The sequence below is a fragment of the Marmota flaviventris genome, chromosome 7, assembly GCF_047511675.1.
Source record: "Marmota flaviventris isolate mMarFla1 chromosome 7, mMarFla1.hap1, whole genome shotgun sequence".
NCBI lineage: Eukaryota > Metazoa > Chordata > Mammalia > Rodentia > Sciuridae > Marmota > Marmota flaviventris.
The window spans coordinates 70,773,757-70,785,527 of NC_092504.1; the positions used below are offsets into that span (position 1 = coordinate 70,773,757).

General features: G+C 38.1%; 1 protein-coding gene across 3 annotated transcripts in view; it reads right to left on the reverse strand.

The window, feature by feature from the left end:
* Window positions 1-405: 405 nt before the first annotated feature.
* The window catches only part of Sparcl1 (SPARC like 1), a 38,796-nt gene continuing 27,430 nt past the window's right edge, over window positions 406-11,771 (reverse strand). For all 3 annotated transcript variants that reach the window (XM_027939853.2, XM_071614421.1, XM_071614422.1), the window contains 5 exons: window positions 11,248-11,368; window positions 9,868-10,004; window positions 7,203-7,351; window positions 6,321-6,469; window positions 406-864 (listed from right to left, as the gene is read on the reverse strand). In XM_027939853.2, coding sequence (XP_027795654.2) covers window positions 836-864; window positions 6,321-6,469; window positions 7,203-7,351; window positions 9,868-10,004; window positions 11,248-11,368 — 585 coding nt within the window. In that variant the 3' untranslated portion in view covers window positions 406-835. The remainder of the gene's footprint in view (window positions 865-6,320; window positions 6,470-7,202; window positions 7,352-9,867; window positions 10,005-11,247; window positions 11,369-11,771) is intronic.

An 11,771-nucleotide genomic window follows, 5' to 3' on the forward strand; every position in this document is an offset into this window, starting at 1 on the left:
CATTATCTTTATTTTGAAAAAAATGGAATGTAGAAATTTTGCAGATCCTCCTCCCCCATGCACACAAACAACTGTACAAAAGCTACAATTAGTTGGATCAAGATGTGCATAATAATCCAAATTGAATTTGGCTAAATAGCACTTTTCCTGTTGAACTTATATGACAAAGGGTTTTCGTGAGCAAGTACTATTTTTACACACTGATTATTTGTTTTCCATAGGAAACGTCTCACACTTTTCAAGTCACACTAGCTTCTTTTTTTTTTCTTCCTCCAATAGTAAGAACTAGGAAGCGTCTTTATAATTTGATTTGAATTGTGAGTCCTGGGTTGATAATTCACTGAGGGATTACTTAAATAAATTTGTTTATTTAAATAAATGACTAGAAATAAACTTGAATAGGCATTTGAATTTTTATGGACACTTTATTAGGATATTAAGATATTAACAATACATGTTAAGCACAAATATTCCATTTTCTTGAAATGCACATGATGTTATGGACAGTATGAACACATTATTTTTTTAAGTTGTATAATTAGCAATTATAAGTTGATTCAGAGAGTGAAATCACTATGAGTTAAGCTCCTACTTATATAAATGGTTTACAATCTTTTGTATATAGTGACATTACTTCATTTTAAAGTTCTATTTCCTAAGTCAATGTTGAATGCTTGGTGTGTATATATTATTATCAAGCAGTTATTCTCATTGTCTTCTCATTCATGCAGATATTTTACTAAATATATATCTACCGGTATCATGGCTATATATATTTCAGAAGTGGTTAGGACAGAGGAGAATGCTAGAAAGTTTGACTTCTTCAAATCTTAATTCAAAACAGGAGGTTTTCATCTATGTCTTCTGTAAAAACAAAAACAAAACAAATATACTTTTAGAAAGGTACCAGAGTAGTAGCATAAACTAGTATGTTAGAGCTGGGAGATTAGACAGACCATCTAATAAGGCAGCACGGTGGTGGTTCTGAACCCTGGTAGGGCATCAACATCATCCATGAAATTTAAACAATATAAATTCTTTGATCTCATTCCTGGCCTCTGGAATCAGAATTCTCTAGGGGTGGACTGATGGCAGGTGGACCGATGGCAGGTGGACATATAGACAACTCTGCAGATAGTTCTCAATCACTGATAGAGGAAGGGTAGGTTAAGAGGAGGCCCAGCCAAGAAGTGTCAAATATAATAATCTATAAGGGCAGCTAAATTTTAATAGGAAGAGGCAGAAGTATAGTACCAGTTCAATCAAACTTCAATTGAATAATCTGAAGAACTTATTACCATACCACTAGGAGAAGACATAAGATATCATGGATATATAAGATATAAGATATAAAAGATACACCAGCCTGGCCTACCTGCCTGCACTTGGGTGTGTTTTGTCAATAATTGTTAAACAGATATTTACAGCAGATTAATTTGAACCACACTAAACTATGACCCTATCTGGGGCACCAGGTAATTTTCCTTTCCAATGTAAGTTTTTAGCCCAGAGAGTTGAAAGAATATAAACTTTAACATATTTTCTTTTGAGTACTGACTTTATTATTAAAATGGAGATACTAACTTTATTACCTGTAAATTTATATTTGCACATGCACACATAGTACTCTGTACTTTTTTGGTTGTTCAGATGAGAGATATCTTTTCTTTCTTCCCTTTTCTTCCCCTCCTTCTCTTTCTTTCTGTGTACTAGGTATTGAATCCAGAGCCCCTACATGCTAAGCAAGTTTCTACCACTGAGCTATATACTCCCAGTCCTTTTTGTTTTGATATAGGGTCTCTCACTAAGTTGTTCAGGCTGCACTTGAATCTGCCTCAGCTTACCAAGTAGCTGCAATTATAGATATGTACCATTGCACCCTATGAGAGATGTCCTTTCTATTGATCTTAAAGCCAGTCCCTCTACCTGTGCTCAAGATCTCTTCTGATCTGAGGCTTCTCCTAATTTCCTGTTTTCCCTCCTTATATTCAAAACCTTTCCCCCACCTTTCTATTTATTAGCTCCTTCCCCTTGGCATTTAAATATCGTTTATAGGGGCTGGGGATGTGGTTCAAGCGGTAGTGCGCTCTCCTGGCATGCGTGCGGCCCGGGTTCGATCCTCAGCACCACATACAAAGATGTTGTGTCCGCTGAGAACTAAAAAAAAATAAATACTAAAAAAATTCTCTCTCTCTCTCTGTCTTAAAAAAATATCGTTTATATATTCAGCCTCTTGAGTATTGCCTGGCTCTATAGAGACCACCAGTAAAGTGATTAAATAAGAAAGAACGAATGGACTGCTCAAGCCTCTTTTATTCTAAAAAATGCTTCCCTCAACTCTATGTCCTCTTCTAGCTCTTTCCTGCCTCCAAACATTCACTCTTTATTCTATCTCATTTTTCATTCTTTCTCAACATATAGAATCTGGTTTCCAACTCTACCATTTCACCAAAACTGCTCTTACCACGTGTTATGGTTTTGATATGGAATATCTCTCAAAGACTCATGAGTTGAGAGCATGGTCCCCAGGGCAGAAATACTCAGAGGTGGGCCTTTTGGGTAATGATTGGATCATGAGAGCTCCTAAATTCATCAGTAGATTAATCTATCCATAGATTTATTGGGAGGTGATGGGGCCTAGGGGTAAGATGTAGGTCAGTGGGGGAGTACCCTGAGGGTATATCTTGTCCCCAGGCCCCTCTATGCCTTCTTCTCCTCTGCTTCTTGACCACCATGAGGTGAGCAGCTCTGATCTGCCAGGTGCTCCTACCACACACCTACAATAGTGGGACCAAATTGACTATGGACTGAAACTTGTGAAACCGTGAGCTAACTTATAGAGCTCACTTCTGTAAGTTGTTTTTCCAGGTATTTTGTCACAGTGGTGAAAAAGAACACACTCAGATCACCAGTATATCCTATTTCTAGGTTCCATGAACATTCTTAATCTTTATCCTCCTTGACATTTCAGCAGCACTTGGCACAGTCTCTTCCTCCTCTTCAAGACTCTTTTTTTTTTTTAGAGAGAGAGAGAATTTTTAATATTTATTTTTTAGTTTTCTGTGGACACAACATCTTTGTTTGTATGTGGTGCTGAGGATTGAACCCGGGCCACACGCATGCCAGGTGAGCGCGCTACCGCTTGAGCCACATCCTCAGCCCTGGACACCCTCTTAACATGGCACTCCTCTCACGGTCTTCCTTCATTTCAGAAGAGACTTTTCATTCTCCCTGGTGAATTCCTTCCTCCTCCAATATCCATCATCTAGTGGTGGTGGTCTTTAGCATTCAACTCTGGATCCATTTTCATGTAACTTTATGCATTTTCCTTGGGAGAATTAATTCCCTTCCCTGATATCAATTATTCTCTGCGTGCTCATAATCCCCAAATATATATTTCTGATCTAAAAATCTGTCTTGAAATGCAGACAAATATTTAACTGACAGTGGCACATGGAGTAATTCAAAATTATTGTCATTTGAAATGAAATTTGTCATTGCCCCCAAATCTGCTTCTGCCCCTGTGTTTTCTCTCTCAGTAGACAGTGGCTCTAGTCATCCTGCCTGACCCAACCAAGCCGGCTCCTATGGCATTATCTCTCTCTTGTTCTTAGTCTCTCAACTGTCTGTTCCCTGCTCCTACATATTTCCTGTCCAATCCTGTCTTCTTATTCTACATGTTGTATATCTTGAGTATGTTTATATTTAAAAATATTTCTTGAATATGGTACTTCTCTGTTTCCCCATGGTCACTCCTCTAGTTCAAGTTGCCACAAGTCTTACCTGGATTTATCACAACATGCTCTCAACTATTCTCTAGCCTTTCCACAATATAACAGAGAAATCTTTCTTAAATACAAACTCTGAAAATCACTCCTTGCTTAGTGATACCCCCGGTGCTCTTAAAATAATGTTTTTAAATGACTTAGTAGGATCTTCATGATCTGACTTGTTTACCCTATTAGTTTCATTTGGAGAGTTTTTCTAAACATTAACATGCATAGTTGCATAGATGAAGACTCCTCCACCAGTTATTTGAACCCCATGTTTACAGGTTAAAAAAAATGAGACTGGGGACAAATGGCATGCCCTATTGAACAAAGCTAGTTAATGACAGAACTGAAATATTTGAACACATTTAGCTAGTTCAGATCACAGGCAGTTAAAATTCAGGAATACACTAGCTAAAATCTATCTTCTCCCATGGCTTTCCAAGACCTGAGGGAAGGAAGGGTATACCTACAAAGAGATTTTTTTTCCCCTTTTCCTAGCTGTATCCCAAAGCAATAACTTGTTTACTCATTCTGACTGAATATTTAATATTTGTTTTATTAGTTTAATATGTGATAATTCTTTCTCTTTTTCAAAATAACATAATGACAGCCAAACCACACTACACAAACAAGATCATTAGTGGCTTTGCAAGTCACTGGACTTTAAGCACTTCCTGCTCTCCCAGGCAACCCCACAACACTGAGCCTGGGTGAGCTCACATTCTGAAGAGCCGCCAGAAGCTTGGCAAAAGAACAGTGAAATACAACTGGTTTCCTTAAATAAACAGCATCTGTCCAAATTTGCCTTTTTATCAGAGCTTTAAAATCACACGTCCTATAAAAGGGCACACCTAAATATATCTTATCCCAGTTAAGTTCTCCCCTCTTGATACTGGTGGGGAGATGCAGCTGTACTTGGGTATGTTTTGTTTTTTTAGTAGAGGAGTTGTAAAAGACTGTTTAATCCATTTTTAGAAGTAGATTTGAATTTTTGTAAGTACTCATAGAATAAATGTTAGGAAGGAAACTGACATTATCTGTGTGGGTATGAGTCTTATTAACATTAATTTCACATAAGTACTAACAGGGTCCAGCCTTCAGGATAACTGCCATTAATTCCCTACCTCATGTCATTTTCTCCCATGTGATAGCAGGGTTGCCCAGTGTGAACAACAGAACATGTCACAAGTAATGGTATGGGCTTTAGTCTTGGGCTCATATTCTTTTTGGTCACTCACTTTGGGGGCAATCATATCCCATGCTGTCAGTAATACCGTGGAGAGGCCCACATGGTGAGGCAGTCAAATCTGCAGATTGCCAAATGAGTGAGCTTAGAAGTAGAGCTGTCAGTTCTATTCAAGTCATCAGATGACACACTACTGACAGCTTGATTTCATCCCTAGAGAAACTAAGTCAGAACATCCAGGTAAGCTACTCCCAGATTCCTGACCCTTGAAAACTGTGAGAGATTTTACATGGCTAAGTTTGGGGTAATTTGTTATGTAGCATGGATAGCTAATACACAGAACTAAGTGCTTGCATGAATAGACATTTTTCATTATGATTGTGTTACTTTCACAGAATAATATTAAAGGAGAAAAGAACTAATCTTTCTGCCAATCTATTAATCAATAAACAAATCCTCATGCTCCGAGTTCTTTTCAATGTCAAGCATTTATACATCAGCATGAAGAATATTTTTTAAGCAATGGTTTACCTCTTTTTGGGAAATTCTGACTTTTGATGAACTTGCTTTTCTTTACTGTTTGATTGCATATTCATCCTACATCTGTGTAATAATCATATGCCTAAAGTCTCTGCTTTAGAGTTTTTGTGTTTAATGTTGATTTACATTTTGTGAGCAGTTTCAATGCTATTTTTTGGATATGCTTCATAACTTGATTATTGAAAACATGCTTACTCATAAAAGTCAACTCTAACTTTGGAAAATAAAAGGAAGTAGATTAAGACATAACCCAGTATAACAAATGTCTTAATTTAAATTCTTCCACTGCAAGAGTAAAGAAAGAACCACCTGATTCCCCCTGCTTCCTGGCCCACCGATCACTGAAGATGCAGGCATGAGCTAGTTTTGGATTAAAGCAATACTATCTGGTTACAATTTGTGATATAAGATCCAATCTTTAATTAATAGTGAATTCTAACATGTCTTCTGACATACCCCCTTGTCAGAAGCAGCCTTGCTGTGCAGCTATAAGTTTTAAAGGTTTGCCCTATAGTTAGGTTAAGCAATGAGATTAAAATAAGGTATAAAGCCCTCTGAGATTGGCATGGCTCTCTGGATTCACATAGTTTTTTAGGCTTATCCAGTTGCTGAGAATGCAGCGCATATTCACCCTCGTTCTGAAAAGTAGTGAGAAATGACCTTGCAATGACAGCTTGTGCATGAGGCAGTCCTGTCTGGGATATGTCACCTCATGGGCCTTTAGGTTTCTATTAGAACCTACAGCAGGACTTCTCTGTTAGGCCTTCAGGGTTTATTTAGGGAAGGGGTCAACATCCTCCTTTGGCTGATGATGAATTTACCTTCTTTAATTCCAAAGCAGTGGCCCCACTCCTTCAAGGTGATGTGCTTATCCTTGTTGGGGTCACACTCCTCAAAGAAGCGGGTTATGCAGTGCTCCATGGGCACCAGAGATGCTCGTAGAGGAGCAAGCTCGGAATGTGTCAAGACTCTGCAGGGAAATAAATGGCAGCCTATTAACTGAGTAACTTGTATATAAAGATTTAAATCTTAGGATCACCGGGGATAGTTTTCTTCCACAAGTTAGCTGCATGTGCCAAATAAATAGTACACAAATAAAATGCTGAAAGTGAGGGCTGGGATTGTGGCTTAGAGGGAGAGCCCTTGCCTAGCATATGTAAGGCACTGAGTTCGATTCTCAGCACCACATAAAAAATAAAGGTCCATTGACAACTAAAAATATTAAAAAAAAAAACCCCTGAAAGTGAAATAAACAATATGTGGGTGAGGTGGAGAGTTTTGGGAATGTCAATAACCAAGGTTTCTCTCCACTGGAAACTGTCCTCCATCCACCCTAAATCTAGAGTTTACCTAGAGTCACACTTATACAACCTGGTTCCAACCCACTGGTCATACTTTATTATTCCAGATGTAGGCATTTGATCTAGTTGGTCAGATTATCTATAGAATTTAGAATCAAGAATGAAAAAGTTGGAGGAGTTTCTGTGGGAAGGTGGATCTTAGCATGTAAACTTGAGAGGTGTATGTAGCCATATTCTGTTATTTTCAAAACAATTTTGTGTTTAGACTCCTAACCACCATTATTTGGCATTTCATCATTCTAACATGAAGTGGAGATTTTCATAATTCTATTTCACTTTCCCTTTTGCATAGATACTTGTATATCAGAGAGTGACCTGGTAATGGAAAGGTAGAATTTTTACCTGTCTGTAGGATGTTGGTCAAGTTCATTAAACTGCCAATGCACAGGATAAACATACATGTGGTAGTTTTTCTTAAAGTCCCTTAAGAGAAGGTCAATGGGATGGTCCCCAGCCAAAAGTCTCTTTTCATCCAGGTAAATTTTCTGGACCTGGAATTAAAAAGTTGAGAAGATTGTCAGAGCATCAGTCAACAGTAATGGAATTGACACTTGTTCAGCTTTGCTTGAAGAGTAACAATAATAATGTGACAGAGGAAAATACACTCAGGCATCATGTGCATCAAATTAAATGCCTTCTAGTCAATACTCTAGCCTTCCTTACATCTAGATAGAAAACAGCAAATGTAAGAAATTTGGGGTTTTCAAAAGAAAGTCTTTTTTGATCTTTTAACTAGTAATGTTCTTTACATTCCTTAAAACTATGAGAAGGTTTTAATGAAAAGAACTGAACTGACTTGAGCAAAATTTTTGATTACTTAGTGAAAAATCCTGTTCTTTCTGCAATTGGTATATTCAATTCTTCATTCCCTATTCCTGCTCAGTCTGCTTATCTCTAATCTGTTGCTCCTGGCTACCTCCATTGAAATTCCCATTTTCATACCTTATACTTGAAAGTCTATCTGTGACAATGTACTAAAGGGAAGGACAGAAATTATCCATGAGCAATGCACATAAGACTCAACTTGTGATGTTACCTATTATTTCACTAAGCAATTGGAAGCAAACAGAACTTCCACCTCTTCCCATGCCCACATCTACTGGCTTCCCTCGATGTTACCAGTGATGAACTTCCTGTGTTCCTATTCAGAGCCTCACCCTTCTCATCTGCCTGAAACAACTACTCAAGAACACCCTCTAGAAGTTGGGTACATTTCTCTGGTCTTCATTAAATTTTACTTCATTGCTAGGTTATTTGTAGAAACTTACAAGTATCCTCTATCATCTCTAACTGGTAGAAAGGACTTCTTGAATTCACTTTCCCCTCCTGTTACCACTTAACTTCTCTTTAACCCTCAAGAGTATTGTGTATACTTGTTGCTTTTACATCCTTCCTCTTATTCTCTCTTGAACTCTGTCAATTCAGTCTTCCCTTGCCTGGATCCACCTTACAGCTAGTGTCAAGGTCAACAATGACTATCACATGCTAAATCAGAGACACAGTTAATGCACACCCTCCTTCTTTGATCTTTCTTCATAACAAGTTTTAAAGAACCTGACATATCTTATACATATGTTTGCTGATTTGATCATATTTGCATAGGTTTATATTTACATATATATGTTCATAAACTAACTCACTCACTCACTCTCTCTCTCTCTCGCTATCTTGCAGGTGGGAGATTTTCATTGCTGTATCTCCAGTAGTTACATCAATTCCTGAAATGTAGGTTATTCTCAATAACTATATGGTGAATGAATTTTTTCCTGGAAATATCTGGAATTAATATTCTTCACTTTTTAATCTTAATATATTGTTATGTTTTAGATCTTTGGCATCCCCCCAAAACTCATGTGTGAAACAATGCAAGAAGGTTTAGAGGTGAAATGATTGGGTAATGAGAGCCTTAACTTAATTAGTGCATTAATTCCCTGATAGGGATTAACTGGGTGGTAACTATATGCAGATAAGGTGTGGCTGGAGGAAGTGGGTCATTGGTGGTATGCCTTTGGGGTTTTTATATTGTTCCTGGAGAGTGCAGCTCTCTCTCTCTTTCTTGGCTTCCTGTGTCCATGTCCTGAGCTACTTTCCTCTGTCATACCTTTATTCCATGACGTGCTGCTTCACCTTGGGCCCAGAGTAATGGAATTGGATATTTATGGACTGTGACCTCTGAAACTGTGAGCCCCAAATAAACTTTCTTTCTCTAAAATTGTTCTTATCAGGTCTTTTGGCCATAGCAGTGAAAAAGCTAACTTAAACATATATCATTGACATTGTGAATAATAGATTTTCCTTATATATCTATATCAGATCTATGAGGGCAAACAAAAGTTCAGATTTAAATACATTTGGGTCTATTCTAATTTGGATCTGCAATATCACCCAAAGCCCATATGTTAAAGATTGGTTAGCCCATGGCACTATTGGGAGGTGGTGGAAGTTTAAAAGGTTGGCAATCTTCTTGTCATATGGGAGAATATTGGGATCCTGGCCCTTCCTCTTTCTTTGTTTCCTAGCCCAACATGAGATAGGCAGCTTGCTCTACCACATGTTCTATGCCATGATGTGCAGTCTCACACAGAACTAAAAAACAATGGGACCAATTAATCATGGACTGGAATCTCTGAAATGGCAAGGCAAAATAAATCTTTGCTTTTAAAGTTGCATTATCTCAGGTATTTGTTATAGTACAGAAAGCTGACTAACACATACAAATACTAAATATATGTTAACTTTGCCCCACCATTGCTGGCTCTAGGTATGAATTAAAGAGCCCTTATTCAAAGGACATTGCTCTTTCAGTAGGAATAGGGCAATTTGACAGTGTCTCAAATCCTGTGGCATGAATGGTGACAACTACAAGAATGTTAATCCCTGTGGGGTAATCAGATGCAGGGAGGCAGAATGGGCTTCTGCAGCTGTGCAGAGGTAGGTAGCCGTCACATCTTTTTTTCCTCAGGCCCTCTAGACAGACCCTTAGGTAGAAGACCTGTGAATAACTTACTTTACTTCTCTGTTTCTCATTTAGATATCCAGCATGTTTAGGGTTAGGTTCATAAAGCTGCATGAGGATATTCTTGAGCCAGTCTCTCATCCGTAGAGGAAACTGAGCCACTTCAAAGTCTGTACAAGCAGGAATAGCTGTTTTAAGCAGAAAATACATGACCATTAGTTCTGCCTCTGGAGTCTTCATAACAGGAAGCTTAATAACTTCTGGGGACCCAGAGAGCATCCACACTGCCCCTTCATACTTCAGAGGTCCTTAATCATGGTGGCACCACAGATTTGCCTGGTGTGTTTTAAAAAACATATCAAATACCAGACTCCATTTGAAGAAATTCTAATTTGATTGGTCTGGGGTAGAAACTGGACATCAGGAGTTTTAAAAGCTACAAAAGTAATCTTGATGGGCAGCTAGAGCTAAGAATCTGTGCTGTAGAACCAGAGAGCTGGAATTTAGAAAAGGAGGAGACAGGAGCTATTTACTAGAGGTTGAGAGGAAAAAGGAGGGTTTAGCTTACACTATCATTACAAAGAATGCTAATTCTCAATGGCTTAAAGAGACAAAGGCTTATTTCTCCATTCTGCTACAATTCCAATACAAGTTGGCAGCAGGGTTCTGCTGCTGTCTCCCTGGGGCTTATCTTTTGCTGCTACCATCTCAACACAAGACCTCTGGGTTTGTGGTGGCAAAGGGAGCAAAAGTGGAGAACCACACCAGCTCTGAAGTGCTTCTGCCCAGAACGTACATGGGTGATTGTGCTTTATTCCAGTGAACAAAGCAAGTCATATGACTACATCTAACATCAAGGAGTCTGGCAAGTTTAATCCTCTTGGGTGTCTGCAAGGAGGCAAGAACCAGAACATGGGTGAGCACTGCCAATGTGGAGAATCATTTATCAGCAAGGGGAGGCAAACACAAATGAGAGTATCCTGGGGAAGGAAGACAACTTAAAAAAACAAACAAACAAACAAAAACTTCTGGAAGAATATGTTGTCATAAAACCTTTTGGTAAAGGCTTAAATTAAATTGGGAAGAGGGCAAATAGTTTGGCAAAATTCCATTTCTCATCGCTATTATTAAGTAGATAACATTATTATAGTGGTTCTGAGGCCTGGCTGCATGTTAGAATTGTCTAGGTTACTTGAAAAACAAATGAAAAAGCAAAGCCAGGGTTCCAGCCCAGTTCAATTAAGTCAGAATCACCTGTGGTTAAGGCCTGTGAATCCTTATTTTTTCTGTCTCTCCAATTGATTTAAATTTTCAGCTTAAGTTCATAACTACATTAGCCTTTTCTTATTTACATATATAGGATTTAAGCATGTACAGATTCACCCAAAAGCCTCCCAGAAATGGTGGTTGGCAGAAGTGATGGAATCTTACATTTGCAGGCTCCAAAATAATCCAGCTGCAGTTGATGTCCCTTTTTGGTTCCCTCCAGTCTGCACTTTGTAGCAAACAGATGACAGGAACTTGCATAGGTCTGGTTGTCAGTGCCACAAGCCTATGGAAGACAAGCAAGAGAAAAAGTTGATAGATCCTGATGCTTTTTGGATAGTACTCTGCTCCCGAAAGCTCAAAGAGTGTCTGGTAAATGGTGCTGTGCCAAAGATATGGTCAGGAAGGTAAGATTATTAAAATTGTAACTCTCCAGTTTGGCAACAAACTATATTCATAGCCCAAATACCACTGTTATCTTTTTATGGAACCATTGAAATACTTTGATTTGGCTGGCATTTATTTCTGTTCAATATTACTTCAAATATTAGATTATAAACTGAGCATCTACCTTCAAAAAAATTTCAGTGCAAACTATTTTCATTCAAATCCCTGGCCCCCTCTTTTTTAAATTTTTTTTTTTTTTAGTTGTAGATGGACACAATATCTTTATTTCATTTGTTTTTATG